General features: G+C 40.4%; 1 protein-coding gene across 3 annotated transcripts in view; it reads right to left on the bottom strand.

Annotated features, from left to right (window-relative positions):
- The window catches only part of SPIDR (scaffold protein involved in DNA repair), a 212,735-nt gene that overhangs the window by 154,720 nt on the left and 34,823 nt on the right, over nucleotides 1–23,192 (bottom strand). For all 3 annotated transcript variants that reach the window (XM_013368108.3, XM_021292034.2, XM_021292035.2), the window contains one exon: nucleotides 1,449–1,705. In XM_013368108.3, coding sequence (XP_013223562.2) covers nucleotides 1,449–1,705 — 257 coding nt within the window. The remainder of the gene's footprint in view (nucleotides 1–1,448; nucleotides 1,706–23,192) is intronic.

Below are 23,192 nucleotides of genomic sequence, written 5' to 3'. Positions count from 1 at the left end.
AGATTGCATTCTATATCGTAGTGGTTTGTTTAGTTTTGCTTGTTTGTTTCCTTTCAAAGCTATTTAGTCTCTTATACACTTGCTTTAGAGTATCTTTGCTGTCAAATCTATTTTTGCACGAAGACTGTTGATAGTAGAGCTCATCAAGTGAAGCTGATAGGTGCACATTCAAGTTTAAGCTACAGAACTCCTCACCCTGGGAGTTCTAACCCTATTGCAGCAGGCAAAAGTTTTTATGACTTCAGAAAACTACTGGGCAAACTCATGAAAAGACAAACCCACTAAGGGTAACAAACAGCTCCCAAGCAATAAACTGCTGAAAGCTGGAAGTGCATCTGGGCAAAGTATCACTATACGCTTGTCCTGTTCTTATTACCTTCACACATACTTGTTTTTGGTCACTAAAAGGCATTTGTGGGGGTTACAGCTTTGGTCTGACCTAGTACAGTTGTATCTTTACGTTTTTAAAGTAACAAGAAATAAAGCTTGATTGCACAAGCAAAGCACTTCTAAGGATACAGATCCTCAGTAATTAGGACTTTCAAAACTGTTCCCTGAGTCAGCATTGTGAAATAGCCAAGAACATTTTTAAAGAAAAATAAAGTATGGTTATTTAACCAAAGTGAAGATTTACTTTTTAAGTAATTGCTTGATTGATTACTGGGCATAGAATCAGCTTTAAAAAAAGTAAAAAGAAACTACAATATATATCTATAGCAGTGCTGCTTGTAATGGTAGTCTCCATAGCTTGAAGCATATCTTCACATATACCATTGAAGTTAAAGCAACTTTCATTAATTCAACATAGAAAGTGATGGCTTCTGCACTGTAATGAGTTGGAGAAATAGTGAATTGTGAACTTCGGCCTCCCACTGCTCAGGCTCAGGCTGTTCTCTTTCAGCAGTTAGATATCTGTTTAACGTATTTAATTTAGTCCCAGAGATTTACATTTCAGATTAACAAATACATCCCACCTTTGCCTAAATATCACTCTGTCCTGCACTATTCAGCACCACTGTTCATCCACCCCATTACTACAGCATTTTGGACAATTTTACCCTGACAAATCTGGAGAGGATCTAAACAAAATCAGAGGTACGGAACTTTTCAGATTATCTGGTGAGGCAGAAAGCAATGAAATGGTTACAAGCTAAACCAGAAATATTGATATACACGCTCACACATCTGTAAGGCACTGTAAAGAATTAGAAGTGCAAAAACCGTATCAATTTGTACACAGGAGTCCCAGATCGAGAGCTTTCATCACAGATATTAAAACTGAACTCTTTCTTGCCTTGTGTGCTTGTTTAGAGATAAATACACTCTTTATGTTTTTGTAATTTGCATCTCTATAATGTTTATCCTCGCAATGCATTCCTACTCTTCTGTAAGTATTCTTTTACTTACAATAGAAAAAATAAATCCTTTAAGGCAGACAGCACATTTACCTCAGCAGCTTCCTCTTCTTGGCGGACTCGGTGGGGGCTCGGGGGGCCCTGCCCCCCTGCTTCCCGGGGGTGCGGAGCAGGGCCTGCGCAGACCTCAGCCACTCGCTGGCCGGTCGTGCTGCAGCATCCCCAGTGTCCACTCCCAGCCTTGGCCCCAATCTCTCACTGGATCCCGGAGCGGTGGTCGCTGGGCCTGTCTTTCCTTCTCCCACGCTGTCGTTATCGGATGAATACTCAGAAATGTCTGTCGGAGTTGTCTAAACAAATACAAATACAAAGCTATTTAAACAGAATGCTAATGAGGTAGTACAGGTTTATGTAGGCAGTTATTTATGTTCCCTAATAATCCATAAATTGAATGCCAGCTTATTGATTAATATAACTTGGGCAGCTTCACTGTAAATGCACAATAGTATTTCGTAAGTCAACATAAACTCCTGAATATAAGGACCATGTCTTGAGGGACAACTGTGACGAGTAACATTTACTTTTTCAAAGAACCTGGTCTGGAAAATTTATCAAAATGGTAAGCCAGTGCTTATCTCTACCAAGGGAAGCTTTCAGACAGGTGTCAGGAGTAAAGCCAAGTTTTTGAGAAAGCAGAAAGAGGCTACTGAGTGACAGGGATCATGACTGGCAGGAAAGCTGAGACAAAAGGAGCTTTCACATCAGAATTCAAGTAAGAAGGCAGGCTGGCTTCCAGTCTGAATGGAGGCAACACATTACTCTTTTGAGAACTCATAGCTGGCAAAAAGTATGTAACCTTTTGTTAAAACAAGATTTTGGCCACTAAAGCTGGCCTTCACCCATGTCCAGCAGGCCTAGAGCTTCCCAGGAAGGCTTCAGAAGTTGAGCATAAGCTACCGGGTGCATCCAGGTATTAATAGCGCCAGCAAGGATCCATCCCTGGTCAGCCGCCAAGGCCATGAGCAAGAAGGGCTGGCGATCAGACTCATAAAACCTCACTGAAGCTCTTCTCCCAGAAACCCACGGGACACACTGAACTCAGCCCATTGAAGGAGGGATGAGAGGAGAAGCAGCCCCAAAAACAAGTCTGCAAAGGGACATGGAAGGCTGAGGAGAGGGCTGGTGGGGAAAATTCACCTGCTTTGGCTCAGCTTGTTTTATTTTACTCTAGGGCTTCCGCACAAGTAGGGCAAGGGAGCTGGGTTGGCACCCTAGGGTGAGTTCTGTATAGTTGTTATGTACATTATGGTCTCTTGACCCAGTATTTCTTAAAGTACTGGGTATTAAGCAAAAATACTTAGGAAGTGGCTTTTTACCTAGTACAGAATGAAACAATCTATAACCCTGAAACAGGCAGAAGACTAAGAAACATGAGCTGGGCTCAGTCTTCAGGAGCTAGTTGGAAAAGAAAAAAAAACCCAGATTCTGTGCAAGTTCTGGTGGGGTGAACACAGTACCAGTCCTGTCACTGGGACCTCCAGCACTAGCCCAGCTCAAGGAGGCTTGCAGAAATCTCATCTGTAGAAAAGGCAAGTTAAGCAAGTCAGCGTGATCCTTGAAAGAACCAAAACCCAATGCAAAACACTGGGTTCACATTATCAACAGGGAACTGCAACACCCCAAAGACTGACTTTGCTCCTGATCATACTGCCCCAGTCACAGAACAGGTCCTGAAAAAATGAACCTGCTCCCCTGGTCTGCTGCAGTGAGCAGCTCCCCACACAGGTTGTCTGACAACCGGCTCAAATAGAGACTTTAAAGATAAAAGAGGAAAGAGAGGGAAATCACTACATTCACCAAAGCTGTTGTATGTTATTAATTAGTGTAATCATCTGAAGCCAACATTTCTCAACTGCGCACAAAAATGAGTTCGGCTCTTGCCAGCTCTTTAATATGTTCTTCATGTAAATGATGAAGACACTGCGTTCATGTTCTGAGAGCTTACCTAAGTATTCTGGAAATTGGAAGGACCTTTTTTAAAGTTATCCAGAGAAGAACAGCTAGAAGTATGTAATTAGTATCAGCCTGTTCTAAACACAACACAGTCAACATTCGTCCCTTGGCAACAATATTTCTCTGAAAACAAACTCCTTCCACATTGGAAAAGAGCCAGAAATAAAAGGTTTCAAACAGTACGAAAGCAAAAAGCAAGCACTTCATTCTTAAAGCATCGTTCCAATGCGCTCTTTTGCTTTAGGAAAGATTTAATTTTGCTTAATTGCTATGATATCCACTGCATCTAAAAAAAGGATGCAAACCTGTAGTTCTTTGAGCAAGTAAAACGCATATGAAGAAAGCCTTTGGGATGTGCTTCAAGTTAAGCACATGTTTTAATCCCACTGATTGTTGTAAGAGTTAAGAAGCTTTCCTAAATAAAGATTGTTTAATAAATCATTTAATTCTTCTGCTAATATTTGTTATTGTATACTTGTTAGACTTAACTTCCCTACGGAAACCATACTTTGGGGTTTTTTGGTTTTAGTTTGCTTGTCTGAGTTTGTGTTTTGGTGTTTGTTTGGGTTTTTTTAACTGGTCAGTTGGAAATTTTTCCTGAAGAGGAAGCTATAAAAATGAAGAAGAAAAACAAAGAACAAAAGCTCAGCTTTCCAATTCCACACACTATTTCACTGTAGCCACCATCAGAAACAGAGAAATGAGAAAATTATTTGCAAAACATACAAATATGATTTTTCAAGTCTCAGGTAAATAAGCTGGCACGTCTATGAATATTACAGTGGTAGACAGCTGGCAAGAAAAAAACAATGTAATTTCTTAGGTTCACTTTAAAACAAACATTGATAAATCATGAAGTAATTGTTTATCAATTAGCAATATCTTAAACATAGTGAAGCTGAATTTTTAAGAGTAGTTTTTGTTGTTTTGTTTGGGTTTGGGGTTTGTTTTGTTTGTTTCTTCCTTTTTTTTTTCCCTGTTTGTTTGTTTCAAATAATATCCCCAGTAATTACTATGAGTTTCTAAAGAGTGCCATTGCTAAGCACAGAGAAGTGTCAAACTAAAAGTAGATTACTTTTCCACATTGCTTATTATTTCAAAATATATCAATTTTTTGTTATGGTGGCTGAAGGTACAATGCTCCGCACTGCACACAGGCTCAGTTTTGGCCCCTCAATCCCCTCCTCCAGCCCCTGAGCCCCCAAGTTAATCACCCCTATCCTGGGGTTTTCCGTGACTGTCTCCCATGTGTCCCAATCACTCCAAATACTTGGTGCCCTGGTGAGACCGCATCTGCAATATTGTGTCCAGTTCTGGCCCCTCAGTTCCAGAAGGACAGGGAACTGCTGGAGAGAGTCCAGCACAGGGCAACAAAGATGATTAAGTGAGTGGAGCATCTCCCTTATGAAGAAAGGCTGAGGGAGCTGTGGCTCTTTAGCTTGGAGGAGACTGAGGGGTGATCTCATTAATGTTTACAGATATATAAAGGGTGAGTGTCATGAGGATGGAGCCAGGCTTTTCTCGGTGACAACCAATGACAGGACAAGGGGTAATGGGTTCAACCTGGAACACAGGAGGTTCCACTTAAATTTGAGAAGAAACTTCTTCTCGGTGAGGGTAACAGAACACTGGAACAGGCTGCCCAGGGAGGCTGTGGAGTTTCCTTCTCTGGAGACATTCAAAATCCGCCTGGACGCCTTCCTGTGTAACCTCATCTGGGTGTTCCTGCTCCAGCAGGGGGATTGGACTAGATGATCTTTAAAGGTCCCTTCCAATCCCTGGCATTCTGTGATTCTGTAGACTGTTCACTAATATTTACCTGCCATTTCCAATGATGGCCTTGCCACAACACACTCTGTTTTGATGTGATGCTACCCACTTCTCCATGTCCAAGGGCTGAGGGAAAAAAAATTGCAGGGGCTGACCTCAATCTCTGTCTCACTAAAATGACAAACATGGCTCATTTTGTTTACTTTTAGAATAAATCAATTTTCTCTGTGACTGGTTTCATTTGAAAGGTTCTAAATGCTCCCCTTTTATGGCTCTTTAAGGAAAAATTACTTCAGTAAAAATGCACAGAATATTGCCATTTTTTTCTGATATGATTTGACTACAGGAAAACAAAGAAGTCACTGAGTACTGTAGCTGAGCATCCAGGACCCTATATTTATGTTTAAATCAAAATGCATTGAGAGCGCTCTCAAGATGAATTAATGTATGATGTTGTATTTTTGACAGCACTCACCAGGACTAGCTAACATAGAGGATGGTACAAATGTAAAAACAGAAACCAGAATGAGAGGCAGCAAATATCCCCCCTGGCTAAACAGTTAAGATTGCTAAAGAATATGTGACTACCTGTGTCAATTTAAATTAATTAAAAAAAAAAAAAAAAAAAAAATCACCAAAACTCCACAGAAATAGTAAAATCCTGGCCCAAATTGTTCAAAGACAAAACTTTTAACTTCATTGAAGAGAGCATTCCATAAGCATGGAGATTTTGCAGGCAGGCAGCACAGATACAATGCTGTTCCTTTGGTGACCAAGTACTCCCTCCCTCACTCTCAAGAGATTTCCCTCAGCTGCCTGTTGCTTTGCCTTCAACACCCTGCGAGTTCTTAGGGAGTTCCTCTGTAATTTGCACAGCATTTGCTTTTAAAAGGTCTGAAAAAAAATACTTGTTCACTTCAATAGTGATGGAAGTAAGAAATATCTGTATTTGATCACTTTAATAAGCACTTACTATTTCTTAGCAACAAAACAGCAGTAAGTTAATATGAGAAGTGTTAAATTTCCACTTGAAGATTCCAGCTTCAGCCCAGAAAGCAGAACTGTACAAAACTTTCTGTACAAAAAGAAAGCTGACATACCAATCCTACTAAAAAAAAAACATTGTATTTTTTTAAAGAGGCATTCTCATACACTGATTACTAATTAGAGGCAAGGAGCAGTCAGGAGAGTTTCTTATTCCCCTTGGTCTCCTCCCAAGATGTATCACTCAGTGAAACTTTTCCGTGGAAAAGTATCAGTATATACAGCCTACTTTTGTATTAGTTACACGCTTTCACTTGTTCAGTCATCGTAGGTTGAGAAAATGTTGTAAATCTTTTCCAGCTGGCAAGAAGATGCTTTGCAGATATGATGCTCAATAAAAGCTCACACATATTCCAGATAATTTTGTCAGCTGAAACTAAGATGCTTCAGTATGCTGCAGTATGTCCAGGTCTCCTATTACTGACAAAAAATGCCTATCTAATTCTATATACACACTGAAATAACTTCTTACAGATGAAAGTCACTCATTTCCCTCCTCTAAAGTAATAGATTTCTTCCCTCCTATTATCTTACTACAGCTCAGCTCAAATGGCAAAAGACCTGATAGGGTTTCTCAGCCTGGTTCCCTAAGGGTGCCATCTTTCTCAAGTCACAGAGCCAAGCGATGTCAGAAATGGAAATAGTATTTGAGAGTTTTACACACTGATCACTGTACACACAGAAGAAAATTAATCTTGTGGCATGTCCTTTCCTATTTGTTCTTTCACATATCTTTGCCTTTAACTCTGAAAGCGTTTTCTGTTATACCCTGCTTGTTCTCATGGACTTTTTTCTCACTTCCTTATTCTTTGCAGAATTAATTTGCATTTCTCCACACACAGAGTGAACTTAGGCAACTGTCCTACCACCTCTCCTTTTATGCAGCCTTCCTTTCTGAGAAGCAATGCTACATTTGCACTGCTGGTACTCTTTGCTGTCATGCAGGCAAAGGGATTCTTCTACCCCAAGGAACTGCAAGGAGATTTTATATTTTGCATTGTACTTTCCAAAAAACAAGACTGGGCAGAAAAGCCACTGGATTTGCTACAATAAATATTCAAAAGCATAAATCACCAGCGCAATATGTCAAAGGCCCAGGCTATGCTAATGAATGCTTGAAGCTACCAGAAGCTGGCTTGCAGGATTATAGGGAGCAAAGGTAAAAGAAAAAAGGTTTCCCCTAATTAATCAACAGAAATTAATTGTGTGCACAGAGAGTCCAGGATATTATTCAGGTCTATAAAGATAATTAAAGATATAAAGGATTTAAAACTTGCAGTTCTCTTCAAAGCATCGTGTTTTCTGAAGCTTTAACTGAAGCACTGAAGTCTACGCCAAATATTTTCCTAGTATCTTGAGAAATAATTTGGTTTTTGGTAAGCTAGCTGCTTGCACTGTAGAGAGAGAAAATTGAGGTATACCCTCACAGCAGGCACTCGGTGTTGAAGGCAGAGGTAGGCGTGTGCCGCTCTGTGGGTGACACCAAGCTTTCTTCTCACGGAACAACCGCAGGAACAGCACGCAGAGCGTGCGAGATGAGGTAGCAGTGCGTGGGCAGAGATAATCGTATGACGAAAAAGAATAACAATGAAAAGACATAAATCACTACGAAGATATTTTTGGACTTGCAAGCCCAAACTGACACAGCAGATTAACTGAAATTTTGTATCTGGAACAACCACCCAGTGTTATTACAGAGGCAGCTTATATTTAAAATGGATCTCAGATAATGCCTGGTTGTTTAGCTAAGTACAGCATTCCTCCTCAGCACATGCGCCCAGACCATCTCAGCTGTCCTAAATATTTATCAGTGGTGTTGGTTCAGTGCACTAGGAAATGACATGTTCTGCCCCACACACACCAGCACTTTGTGGCTGCCACGGCAGGAAACAAACAGGGCCATACGCTCTTCCAGGGCACGAGAACAGCCACCTCCAGCGTCAGTCTGGGACTCTCCTAGAGCAACTATTGCTGAGCTGACAAAGGGTTTGCTTTTTTCTCCCTGCTCAGCCACCACTAAACCTCACACAGACACAGGAATGAATTTTCGCTGTCTCCTAGATGCCACCACCCCTAGGCTGGAATGCAGTAGTTATTAGCACACAAAATCATTTATGCCAAATAGCAAAGAAGAATGCTGTATCTACTTGAATACGGAGAAGTGTAGGCAGCAACACTGTAATTATTCAAAGCAGAATCTGGTCACAGACTGCACCCTCATCTCCTCTTAATGGTGTTTTTGAGACCTTTAAACAAGTGGTTAGGACTTCTCTTCTATGACTAATTAAAAAGGCTTCACTGCATCCAGCAGCCCAGAGCTTCCACGGTAAAGGAAACTGATTGGTGATGATCCCTAGAGGCAGCTACTAAACCTTTAGCACCACTGCTTACTCTGCTGGGCTTCCCTCCGGAGATCTCCTGGGGACATCTTACCCATGTCTGACCCCGTTCATTCTGCAAGCACCATCAAAACTTATAGCTGCATTCGCTACTGTCTTAAAAGGTTAGCACAAGTATGATGAAATTCAAAGGAAAATACCAATAGCTGTTATCAAAGAAAAGCAAACGGGACAGTTTCAGAGATGCTTTCATGGACTGCAGGAGTTGGAAGGGCTTTGATGTAAATGCAGAATTTAGTGGAACGATACAGCTGCTGTCAAGTTCGATTGCCAGTTATCCTCTGATGCTGGGCTTCCTGCACGGTTTCTGAAACCAAGAAAAGGCGTGGAGGGTGACATGAATGGGAAAACTCCCTCTTACACTTCAAAGAGTGAGGAAGTTGAAGCATGCTACACAGCCCACAAAATGATGTTTTATATCACACATGAAATAACAACGAAATAACTTGTATCATCAATTATCAGCTCCCATATCTTGCGTAGATCATACTGCCTTGAAGTGGAAAATGAGGTGACGATTAGGATGCAGTATGTTTGGCTGTGCATTCTTTCTCGTAAAGGGAGAGGTGCATGTTTTTGTTTGGTTTGAGCTCTCACACAATCCTGTACACATACACCATTGGCAGGCAGCATCCTGCATGCAGCACTAACTGTTTCAGAGAACAAGAATGGAAAATGTAATATTAGAATAAGAGTTTGCACACACACGTACAAAAAAAAAATGAACATGAAGGTGATCTTTGGAAAAAAACAAACAACTTTGGGAGAGCAGTGAAACAACAAACTTTTTATAGATGTAATGACTTTTTCTTTTTTTAAAGCCAGGTAAAGAATACACAAGTGGTAAGGGAGATGAAATCGAAGCCATAACTTCTAATCCTGTGCAGAAACCTCAGCTTTTGCAAGGCAAACAGGTTTAGCAGGCTGTACCTCTGGAGATACATCCACGAGCTGTTCCAGCCTGCCTCTCCCAGAACAGGTTGTTCTCAGGCATGGATCAGCCGACCGAAACAGGTGAGGCTCTCTTCACAGCCCAAGTGCGTTTTTATACAAAATAAATCACTAAAGCAAGAAGCACTGCATTTATTTCTAAGTGTACTCTTTAGATGTAAAATTAAATAGTGATTCTGAAGGTAAGACAGAACAAAAGAAGCTGTCTGCTAGGCACAAGAGCAGGAAGGAATAGCAGGGAACAGTGAGCTATTAAGGTACAAAGCAGAAGTTTACCCAGCAGCAGTTAAGGGATACTGATTTGTACCATATGGAGTGTAAGGAAAACCCTGCTGCAATCTTGGCATCTGCAGCATTCGTGCTGCAACTGCACCTCTTAGAAGTATCATTTTAGGAGGTCAATGAAGCTTTAGTGTTAAGAAGTCAATCTCTCACTTCCTAATTTTCTGCAGTACCATTGTTCTCTCCATCAGTCTGTGATCGGAGTACTAGTCAACTTCTAACAGAAGCAAAAATGCCGAAAAATGTCAATAGAGACAACCTACAAGTGTTTCTTCTGCTTTGTCTGCTCTGTTTTTCCATCGTACAAGGACATTTTCAGTTTCTCCCAGGGAAAATGACTGGCTGTTAAAGACAATTTGGACCAATTTATGCATACTGTTAGCCAAGGCTACATTCAAGTGAATTACTGTAACCCTTGCTCTCCATTCCTTCCTTAAAAAAAATGGGGGGGTGGGGGGAGACGCCACTTCACGTGTTGCATCTTGCAAACTATACAGGGACAGAACCAGGTCTCCTCTCCTGCAACTGCGTATTATCCCACGCAGCTGAGCTCTCATCTTGATAAGGATCCTCCAAATGACAGAGACCCAGGTTTTCAAATACAAATACCTGACTCTGATAGGGCATGCCGATAATTACATCATTTCGCATAGAAGCCTCAACATCATGCACTGCAGTTTGGGCACATGACAAAATTGCAGTCAGCTTATAATACCACTTAAACAGGGTTTAGTTCTTGACACAGAAATAGGTACTTTCATGTTTCCAAGGAACTGATGTTATCACATGGTTTGATAACCTACTTTCACATTCTTTGTTTATAGTTATTCATTCAGTTTCATTTATTAAAGTTAGTGGATTCAGGCCATGCAACCTCAGTTTTATTGTCTCTATTTTAGGTGATGCTATGGTAATCATCCAGGTTAAAGCTTAGATGTAACAAAAGAGGACTCAACTGAAAGGCATGATTAAAAGCCAAATTACTATTTATGAGCTAAATCCTAAAGCACCTAGACTAAACACCTGCAGGATTCAATAGGAACTGTTAAGGGAGGAAATACATTTCCATCTTCAAGCAACAATCTTGTTTTGTTCAGAGCCTTCAGAGAGAACAAATACTTGTAATGAGAGGTAATATTACTAGACAAACATATAACTGTGGGAAAATAGACAAGCTTTCAGCACTAAGCCCTTCTACAGGTCCCAAAAGTATGTCAAGTTTTTCTTACTCCAAATAGATCGCTTGCTCTAAATATATTCAATCTTTCCTTCTAAAATTGTTTCTCTCTTATACCTCTAGCCTATGCAGTCATGAATAGCAATCCTGCAAGCTTTTAAAAAAAATTATTTCTAAAGAAGAAACCATGAGAAAATACCCCTCTGCCACTGTTTAGACTGAACAGGGAATAGTCGAAGACTTTAGAACATCTTCCGCATTATGAATTCTCTTTCAAAAAGCAGGTGACAACTGCAAGCGTGTTATTTTTGAGATGAAAGGAAGCAATTCCAGAATAACTAACTAAATGAGAGATTGCACACAGATACTCAGTGTTCCTGCTCCAGCAGGGGGATTGGACTAGATGATCTTTTGAGGTCCCTTCCAATCCCAAACATACTGTGATACTGTGAAATACAAATTACACACACCAACTTCTCATTTACGGTCGATCTGCCTGCAGTTTCCTGTGAAACCCCTTAGAAAAGCACTTATCAAAAATGGAAGGAAAAAAAAAAAACGAGAGAGGAAACATAACAGGCACGAGTGTTGTATAACACACAAACGCAACACAGGCATCATTTCTGCAATAATGCTCAGCACTCAGTGGAAATTCTTTTGTTCATAATTTCCACAGAAGTACACACAGACACGTCTTGAAATTCAGCCTCTGCGCTTCCAGCTCCGGCAGCTCCAGCCCTGGCAGCTGGAGGGGACACCGGGCTGCCGGGCAGCGCAGCGCAGCACATTACATTCATTTTCTTCTACTCCCACTCACTCCGCATTCTTCTCACTTGACTGTTCTCCCCTTTGCCCCATTTACTGCTTCACAGTGCCTGCGGTACTGCCCCCAAAGCCTAAAATAGTCGCCTCATTTCTTCCCTCCTCTTCATTTCTAACTCCTTCCGACCCTTTCCCTCCTCTCCAGAAGTCCTTCCACAGCCTACCTTTTCCAGAATGTTGCTTCATGTTTTTCGCACTGCTAAAACTATTTTAAGCAGCTAACATTTTGGGGCAGGAAATGTCTTACCACGTCTGAAATACTGTGTTAGTGATGACAGGACGTGTGTGCACACGAAAGCAGCACCTTCACCTGAGCTGATTTCTAACAGTGACAAGAGAGCCTCTATGCAGACTGAAGAAGCAGAAGACCCAGTTAATTGCTTTTCCAAGTAAGTCAAACAACACCAAACAAGAAAAGTAGTTTACAAAAATGCATTAAATGTACAACGCTAAAATTAATTCTGTTTGGACAAAGAACAAAGGAGCCCAACGCTAAGTTTAAAGATTTTCTTTTAGATCATGCACCTACACTTTGGAGAAGCAGAAGGAAAATAAAGCAACCATCCGTTGGGTAACACACTGTAATTGGTAATTGTAATGTTTTCATCAATACACATTCTATAGAGAAATTCAGAGGTGCTAATTGCTGCAATACTGTCTTAAGTTTGACACATTTAGTTGCACTGATTGTTCACAGTACATGAAAAGATTTCAAAGCAAAGACCAATTAAAACTCCTTTGAGATCTAGATTAGAATAAAAACACATGTGTGCTGTAATATATATGTGTTATGTTACATACAGTGACATGATTGCCATAATATGGGTATAATGTACATTAAAGGACACACGGAGACAATTACAGATATTTTAAACTTTCATTGGTAAATAAGCAGACCACACAAACATACCAGGAAAAACACACTTGAAATGTCCCAGTAAGGCAGTAATCAAATACAATCCTTGAACAATTACACTCAATGGACTGTGAGTCTAAGAACTGGCTAGCAACTGGCACGCAGAACTTGCAAAGAAAACAGCCCTGAAATACAAACAGCAGAGATTTCTACTAAGCAATTCCTTATAGGGATTATAATGCTTGCATAAATTAGGAAGATTAAAAAGAATTAAGATAATGCTTCTCAGTTACAGGCAAAGGGAAAAAGAAAACCTCGCTGCATGTCTTCACACTTGAACACGTTTTTAAAAGCAACAGTTGACTGGTTTCCACAGCAGTCACCGGCATCTTTTGGCTTCATGCCTCCTCTATCTCAAATCAGACCAAGTGATTGTGATGGCTCAATTTCACTTCCATTCTGAAATCAATGCTTGCTTTACTTTAGGAAGTGGGGGGAGAAAAATCACGTAGAACTGTCATATTTTTCTATTAGATGAGCACATGTCAATGTGTATTTACACATGGAAAATGCAACCTCTGCAAGATTCACAGGGTGGTGTGTCACTCCTGTTTTCTTTTTTTAAAATACAAAAACCTCAAAGCTGACAAGATAATGCTAAAATAACACGAGTTAATTCAGCTTCTAGGAAGAGCATTTAAAAATAAAACGTGTCCTTCAAGATACCATTAGACATTCTCTGCTTATTTTCCCCTTCCCAAAGTAAAAATACTCTTGTCATATTTGTCCTTCACAATGAACTCTGCAACTAGCATGATTTCTTTTTTAAAGTGTTGTAAATCTTTTTTTTTCCTTGAACTCGTAAGTGACCTATCAGCATTCTGTTCAAAAACTTACACGTTACGTATGAAGCAACTAAAACACTGTGCAAGCTGCAATTTCCTTATACGTTTGGGGCCACAAAACGAGGCCTGAAGTTTGTTCTAAGAGCAAATGGAAGGAAAACATTTTTTATTAAACAGCAGCGAACTCTCCAACAGCAGCAGCTGGAGCTCTGGCTCTGGGAGCTGCGCTCAGCACTGAGGAGCTGGGGTGAGGGACAGGGACCAGAGGGACAGGAACAGCACTTTGCAGGAAGCGCTCGAGCAGCGCCGGCATTCGGCTGCAGCACTTTTAGGAAGCATCTGATACAGGCGGCTTCACTGACTAAATGCAGAAGTGGAAATGTTGGCATCCACTGTGTCGATTTTACCCTAGTGGCAACTATTTTAATCAGATTCCAAGCCCAACAGTGTTCAAGAAGAGACTGGACAACACCCTCAGACACATGGTGTGAACTGTGGGGTTGTCATGTGCAGGGACAGGAGTTGAACACACTGATCCTTGTGGCTCCCTTCCAACTCAGGACATTCTATGATTCTATGATTTTTTTTTTCTTAGTGTTTAGACCTCAGGGTAGCAGGCAGTCAAATTACTTGAGGAGCAACAAATGGTCCTCAGAATCAATTAAAACTACCTAAGACACTGCAACATTTTCCATACCCCAGTCCGAATCGCCAAAGAAGTGCTTGTGCATATTGTAACCTAAACTGTCATCTGGATGATCTGCATTCCCCAGCTCGCAACAACAGTAGTTTTATTCTGGTCAGAAAGATGGGCAAGGCATTGCAGCAGAGTTCATTGTCATTAAAAATAAAATCAAAATCAGACTTTTAAAATCCAAAGAACAAAGAATTTCACATGCTTCAAGGGTCATTTTTCAGGGTACAATATAGGGCAGTGGAGCAAAATCTTGCTTTCTGCTTGCCAAAAGCCCAATCAGTTTATCTTGATTGCTGTTTTAATGATTTAGACTCCAACTCAGTATTTTCCATTCTATATGTAGGACAGTAACTACCACAGATCTACCAGTGTATTACAATTCTTCTCAAATAAGGAGAGACAAAGTTAAAGCAAGTGTTTAGACAACAGCAGAATGGTAGGTACCATGGTTTTTTTTTCTAGAGTTAATTCATTAAAAGCAAACTACACACTAATTATAAACATTATTAAAATAAAGCAAAATATTCAGTTAGTTAAGAAAATTCAAATAAAAACAAACACAGCTGCATCATATAGTGTTGCAAGATGATTCAGGCTAGGCATGAAGGGGAACATAACTTCAGGATTCAGACAAGAATTTAAACATTCTTGTAGAAAAGACTGTTTCTTAGTTTTAAACTCAGCTGTCAAATTAATGTAAAAATACACTCACAAGTGCATTATTTTAACCCTTGTTTCCAAAACACTTCCCTAAGATTTTCACTGGAGCTACTGCAATTCAAAGTAGTAATATAACACATATCAAGACTCCAGGATAAAAATCCTTTTGACATGTTTATTGACATCTACTGCTGCCAAATTTACACTTGGAAATCTTAGACATTTAAAATGTATTTTCCTCTCAAATTGCCAAAAGTAAACAAATCTTGTTGTGTACTAATCACTTTGGAGGGAGGAGTTGAGTTTCTAGATCAAAAGTTGAGCATTTGCGTTCATTTGCAAGACTACCATCAAACAAATAGGGGTTTTTTTCCTCTTCCATTTCACTATTAACAGAAGTGCTGGAAAATTGCATCGCTAGGCCAAATATAAGTATTATTATTCCTGGAATGCACTTATAGAAGGAACGCAAAGCCTACCCTATGCAAAATAGCAAACATGTACAATTACATTTAGACTACCTGATAAGACAACCACTTCTTAAGGAAAAAGCACTCGAGAAATTTAAAATTCAATTTAACAAGTCACCCACACTCTCAAACACCGCGGTGAAAAAACGCATGTGTACATGCACACGCCCCCACTACACCCCAAGCACAAGCATCTACATTTCTTTGTTTATATTTAAACAAACTGTCATTTTCCATTTAGGAAACGCCACATACTTTTCTCCCCAGTTCTAGGTTTGTCTTTGTGTATTTTTATATAGCTAATGCTAACCTACAGCTAGTTCTGCCTAAGCCATAAGGACTCTGGCTATAAAGGGGTTCCTCAATTCGCTCCGCTTTTTGCAAAAGAGCAACTTCAGTTACCTTCACTAACTTAATTCAACATAAATTTTACTGAACAGAAATGGAAGAACAGTATACACAGAAAGCAGATGCATGTGCCGACACATCTACTCTTCCTAGCCCCAAAACTGAACTCCAAATGACAATCTGCTACACACACATACCTACTCTAGAAATTGGTTTCAAATATAGGAAAATATTTGCAGGACTTCCATGTCAGCTAACTTTACATTGAAGGATTTCAGAAACATACCGCACAAAAATAGGAAGCAGAAGCAGTGACACTTTCTTCTACTCAAAAACTCAAAACTTAAAGCAAATATCCCAAGAGGTTCTATAGTTTTAAGAGATGCTACACTGATAAAATAGTACTTTGATAACATTAAACCAATGCCTTATTCATGTCCTGAACAGCAAGTACGGAAGTCCAGAAAAACAGAGGCTGATCAGAAAAGCTCCTCTATTGCATTTGACAACCATTTAAAAAGCACAGTGTAGGGAGAGGATCCAGAAAGCATATAAATCAGGCTTTCTGTGAAAGCAACACCACTGGATTTATGTGCATGGGTTTTGTAGGTATCATAATATTACCACATATCGTGGCCAAAACTGAAGACTGTGTGCACAAATGTGGTTTTTCTATAGATACAGCCCTGGCAGAAAGAAGCACAGAAGATGTCTACAGTGGTCTGTCAGACAATATATAAAACCACTTTGGTGGAAGCAGAGGAATGCAATTTGCTGTAGATGGCAACCACCACCAAAAGAGCTTGCTTGTGACTTATAAATAAAATTGAATCAGAACATTTCTAAGGAGAGACCACAACCCAGAACTTTGCAAAAAATGCTCTTGGGAGAAATCTGGGGAATTCTCTGTTTCAGACACAGGAGAGGAAAACATAGCTGTAATAGGAACCCAAGGATCTACTTTAAAAAGCACATGATGTTTATGAAGTACTGCTTGAACACATGAACCTTCACAATAAAATGTGAACTAGTGGTGTAAGCACAGGACTGAGTCAGAAAGCTTGACATTTAAGACTGGATCTAACATGAGTTCATGTGGTTTGGGGAGATGCTGTTCAAGACAAAACTTTCACAAGTGACTCTCAACTCTATCTGGCAACTTGGCTCTCAAGCTTATTTTGCACAGGTGCTAGACACCAACTCCCACATAATAGCACTGAGCACCACTAAGGCTGAGTGTCCACAGGTGGGAAAGGCAGAACTGCAAAGCATCTACATGTGAATTTAGCATAAGCAGGCATTCACATTTAAAAGACTTTTGAAAGTCCTCACTTAATTGTCCTCACAAAATAGGAGACTATAGATACTTTTATAGCTCCAGAGAGACCACAAAAGAAAAAATAAAAACTGTTACAAGTTTTCTACACATATAAATACATAAGGTTATCCTCAGCTATAAGAGCTAAGACTCAGACTCTGAGAGGCACTTTGATCGCATTAAGACATCAAAGTCTAAGAGGTCAGGCACAAAATCTTCCACTCCTGTCCCTAAAGCCTCCTGATGAACCCAGCTTTTTCAGTACCTAATATTTCAAGAACTTCTTAAAACACTGCTTCTGGACATACCCAGATGCAATGCAACTCTGCAGACTTGTGGTTTGTGTCACATGTAAGCCTGTGAGTACAAAGTTGGTACTTCTGTACCTAACCCTGTCTAGGGGCTTAATTCAGTGGGTGCGGGTTTCTGCTCTGCAGAGATTTCCACTCACAAGATGCTGTATGCATTGCTCACATTGACAAGCACATCCACAACAGTAACCACATAACTCTTGGGTAACGCTCCAGCTGTTTCAGCCTAAGCAGCAAGAAACCCAAATTCTAGCACAACGATCTTCAGCTTAAGAGAGTTCAAATCCCTCCCTCTCAGGAAAGCACTCAGCCCACCAAACAAAGCAACGAGGAGGTCATTTCTACCTCTCCCTTGAAGGCTGGGCCACTGCAGGAAAAAAACCACAAGGTTCAAAGGGTCTTTAAGAGCTCCAGTCCCTGTTCCACATCAAACAGGCATTAGATAAAATCCAGGAACAACAGGGAGCTTAAGCGTTCCTTGGTTAGAAAGACAGTAGCTAGGAATCCTGGCATTCAGCACTTAAGCTTTTCTGTTCATTGTATACAGAACACAGGCATCTAAATCTAAGTTTAATGGCTATTTTGCAGGCCAGGACTTAGATTCCTGTAGTTCTGGCATGACGATCAGCTGCACCGCAAAAAATCAGCCCGTTTCTGTATCAGCCTCCAAATATGCTGCAGCATTTTTTAGAAATCCACACAACTCCCAAAAGGCAAACCTCCCTAAGTTAATGCTGATCACAGCAAATATGTGAGAACTCAGTCCTCTCTAGCTGCCTAACCAGATTTCAATTACTGCAGTTTGGAATTTTACAATGACACTGCATGACGAAGCACAATGTAACCGGATTTTCATTTGTTAGTTAGAAGAGTTCCTGTCCACTTCTATACTTCCCCAATTCGGGAAGTGCAGAAATTCAAGTTGTGAAGACAACACTGATTTTGCAATGCACTCAGGGCTTAAAAAAATAAATTGAAATACATCAAAGTGGTCAGATAAGTTACAACTCAATAGGAAGTTGTTTCTCGAAAGGAAATTGCAAATTTCAGTCAAAGAGGAAGATGGAGAGTTAGAATTAACTAACTGTTCCAAAAACTTCAGAAAGCAGGAAGGGTTTGTGAAGGTTGCATGAAGAAACTGCATGCAACCACATAAACAAGCTCAATTTCAGTCTATGTAAATATCTTAAGAATATGTCCCCAATTAAAAAAAAAACAAAACAATCTCTTGTCAAGTTGCACGTTTCTGAAAGGACAGAACAGATATCCCAGCAGTTGTTACATTCAGACCTATTTACCGATTAGACAGACTAGATTTAGACACCTTAAAACTGTCTGTCCAATACCAAGACATTCGTATTATGCACCTTTTCAGTTACAGAATACATAACAAATGTATTTAAAACCAGAACATTTGCTAAATTTTGTTGAAGTTTTCCCTATCACTCACAACTTTCTAGCATTCAAGCACCTAGTCTTCTCTGAAGGTCGGGGATCATTTTAATGCATGTGCAGCCAGCAGCAAAGCAACTGGCATTATGATTTTCAGCCAGTTAATCTATTTACCTTAGCCAACATTTATACCCAGTGTCCAAATTGTGGGCATCTGGTCACAAGGACAGCAGGGGCGATGGACTAGACAGAACTTCCGTCTATCCTATATAGCCATTCTTACATCTTATCAGCAAACGTTCCTCTGCAGCTGGGGAAGCAGTGCACGCTTGTAGGGTCATTTAATACAAGAGTTAGATAAAAAAAGGTATCGACTAAAGATTACGTCCACTAGTACCTGGCCAGCAAAAGAGACATACTTTGCCTTTCATGCCCCAAAACACCCACTTCAAGTTGCAACTATACACATACGGTATTAGCAAATCCTTCCAATTACCTTGTTACTGTACCTGAATGTAACTGGGAATGTGCCCAGTTCAGACACAGCTTTTGCTGTAATACCATGATAGCGTGGGCTTGGCACGATTACATCACACACATCTTGGCAGTCGGGCGGCAGCAGCTCCACCGAGCTCAAGGCCAAGCCATCAACAGTTGTGCTGAATGCAGTTGTCTGCACATTTTTACATAGGCTTTCCCATTCTATTATGTTTTAATTTGTTGCCCTTATCTTTGTGCTGTACCGACATCCCTCTGCAATGTTTGTACACCCAGGAAGTTGTGAGAAAACAGGCAGTAATAGGGAACAAAGTCTAGCCTTGGCATAGTCATTTTGCAAACATGATGCTCAAAATTTTTCTCTCCTGATGGAGTAAAATAGATCACACATATTTAAGCCTGCAAACTGTCATGCACATCTGTCTTGGAACTACAGATCTGCTCACTTGTGAACTCTGGGCCTTTCCATGTGTCATCAGTTGCTACAGCACAACCCTGAGCTCTTTCTAACCTCCTCGAATAGTATTCTTGGCCATTTTTAGTTCTTCTCCCAACAACATTTAACCTTGTAGCCCCAAACCAGCCTACAATAGGTTCAGGGATTAAAACAAAAATGAGCCATATGTGCCACCTTGTGAAATTCATGCATCTGGCTCTATTTGACAGAACTGCCATTCTGGTGTTGTCCCTTCTTCACCATGTGACATCTGCCCCTTCCTTTCCTCCTCTATTCATCTTCTTTGCACAAAAAAAAAAAAAAAAAGAACGTAAACCAAACATATCAGGCAAAACATGAAACAGAGCAGAATACTTAAGTAACTATTTCAACTACAGCAAAAGATTTCTTTTAAAAACAGCTGCTAGCACAAATAAGGCTTGCAAGAAACAGCACTTATTAGGCTTTATTAAAAATACAGGATTAACATGGAGGGTGGAGCGTGTAAATTACAAAACTGATATGTTAGTTGGAGCAGTACATTTTTGTTATTTTGAGGATGAACTTCAATATGCCAGAAATTAGAGACCCACACTTAGCTTGCTTAAAATGAGACAGACAGTAGCAGAGCTGGGTCTTTGGGGAGATGCGAGGACAAGCTCACTTAGCTCACTGTTCAGAGGAAGAGAGGCTTTCTGGAGGCTGTGCCTCTGAAGTGTGCATTGAACAACTTGTTTCCCACACCCATCAGCCTCTCAAAAATGTCAGCAGCCCAAATGTCCTACAAACTTCTCCCCACATCTTCAGAGACATGTCCACCTCCAAACACAAGAGAACTGCAGAAGAAATCTCTTGAGTGTTGGCAAAATTATGATCAGAGACAGTAAGAAGAGAAACACAATTGCATCCTTGCAGATTTAGAGGCAGAGAAAGGAATTTACAATAATATCTCCCTCTCTTCCCTGCCCTCACCACTATCCCCAAAAGTAAATCACGCAGCCATACACACTCCTGCACAGTGGCTTTAAATACGCTGAGTGATTAAAGGTGACGATGATGACTACAGGCCATACTATGCATCTTTAGAGGCTTTTCAGTTCAACAGTGAGGGGCCAAATGGGGCTACTGTGTATCTAAAATATTTTACTCTGATTAAAGGTGTAATTAAACAGTTAGTCATAATAGCTGCCATACTTGAAAAGAAACCCACCTCTCCTTCAGGGGAAGGGAAGGAAATTATGCTACTTTATTCATCCAAACACACTCTCTGTTAAATTCAAATACAACATGCGGACTAGATAACTACAGTGACACACAGCCACAAACACTTAGTAATCCAAGATAGAACAAGGAGATGAATCTTTTAACCTATAATCTTCGCAAAGGGAAACTAAATCTTATGATTAAGAGTTCTGTCATATCTGTAGAGGTATCAGTGGAGGCTGTGTGTCTTCTTCTCAACTAGAATAAGAAATTCATGCTGGTTTTAAGGCCTAAATACCAGCAAAGACACTACAAACATAGGGTCTGACACAGAGCTTAAGAGATTTGCTTGTTTATATGGTTAGCGCAGAACTTCTATGGATATCCACACATATGTTGCGCAGAGGGGTAGGATGGAACTAAGAATCTCATTTGGCATAAACAAACCAGAAATCTTTTCCTTCTCTTCTCATTGTATTTTCAACCCCTGCAACATTATTGTTACCCTCACCAAATCATCAGTCTGGGTCCATAGCAGTAATGATTTTTGTCTGGGAGGGCTTTCCTTGGCTTAGGTCACCTTTCACAGAGAAGTCATTGATCTCAAATACCCACCACTAATAATGTATTATATAAGAAAAGAGGGGGAAAGGTAATTTCTGTATAAAGCAAGACCTTTTAAACTAACACGGCTGGTTACGCAGGAGAGAGAATGGAGTGGAGCATCTCCCTTATGAGGAAAGGCTGAGGGAGCTGGGACTCGTTAGCTTGGAGAAAAGGAAACTGAGGGGTGACCTCATTCATGTTTATAAATATATTAAGGGTGAGTGTCATGAGGATGGAGCCAGGCTCTTCTGAGTGACAACCAATGACAAGACGAGGGGCAGTGGGTACAAACTAGAACACAGGAGGTTCCACTTAAATATGAGAAGAAACTTCTCCGCAGTGAGGGTGACAGAGCACTGGAACAGGCTGCCCAGGGAGGTTGTGGAGTCTCCTTCTCTGGAGACATTCAAAACCCACCTGGACGCCTTTCTGTGTAACCTCATCTAGGTGTTCCTGCTCCGGATGGGCATTGGACTAGATGATCCCTGATATTCTGTGATTCTGTGTAAAACACACAACTGACAAGCTGTAGTTTTTCACCAGTTTTTTGCTGACAGTCAAAGTCCACATTTAACACCACTGAAGCCATTTAGAGAACCTTCCCCAGTGAGCACTGCCTGGAGATCCTCCAGGAGGTTCAGTTTCCTGAGGAGAGAAACTCAGGCACAACACAGACTCAGCTCAGCTGAACCGGAAGGAGGGGAGGCAGGGTCTATGCAACACCTTGATCCACAGCAGTACCAGCCCTCAAACCAAACGACAGAACCAGGTTGGATAAAAGACACATTTCAAGGGAAAAAGAAAAGGAAAGGAAAGGGCAGGAGATACAGGAGTATTGTCATCCTTGCCAATAAAGTTTCCAGTTATCCACATGGACACTTGTACACTCTCTGGAAACTCTCCTTCTGGAATAAAATATTTAGAGCATTTGATGTATGTTCAACAGCTCTGAACAAACCTATTGAGTTTTAATGCTTAACCTTCTTCCTCTCCTCCTCTAATATTTTCAGTATTGGTGTTAAAATTTTGAAGTATTCTGTAGTTCAACAACAACTGAACATAAATTCCCCATACTAATTGCCTGACGAGGGAGAAGGCTGACAAGGACCCAGCTGAGGCACCACATACCACGTAATTTGTTAGATAACAGAAGTATAAATCATCTTCATACGTGCACAGTTTTTATTCATCATCCTCTGCCCAACATAGCTCTGTGGTCAAGTCCCAAGAACAATTTTATGGGTCCTGTAATCTCCATTTTCTTCCAAGCATTCTGTCAAGTGATCCTATAGTTCCATCACTGCACCTCCCTTGGGCCAGACTGCTGTATCTTTCACAATGCTATCTGCTATTCTTTAAGTTTTCGCCTGCTTGATAATAGAGGGAAGAAAACAACGTTGAAAATATACGAGAAAATTTTATCTTGCATCAATAGAACTATACAAGGATAACAAAAATACAGATCAAGATCCTCGATAAAGCAGTAAAGTTAAAAAACACCACATACAATAGTTTTATTGGAAAGAAGGATGGGAAAAAATTCTTTTCCAGATTTCACACCATTTCCTTCCCCCATACACACCCAGTTTGGGTGAGGGAGGAAGCAAGAGAGCTTTTTTGTTTCTTTTAATTTTATCCTGAAACATACTTTAAGTAATTGCAAGTGAGTGACACCTAGTGATGAACACAAATCTGATCATCCTCCACTCTCCCACACAGAGAAGATAAGCCCAGCAAGC

The sequence above is a fragment of the Columba livia genome, chromosome 2 (genome assembly GCF_036013475.1).
Source record: "Columba livia isolate bColLiv1 breed racing homer chromosome 2, bColLiv1.pat.W.v2, whole genome shotgun sequence".
NCBI classification, from domain to species: domain Eukaryota; kingdom Metazoa; phylum Chordata; class Aves; order Columbiformes; family Columbidae; genus Columba; species Columba livia.
This window is presented reverse-complemented; position numbering and strand designations above follow the sequence as displayed.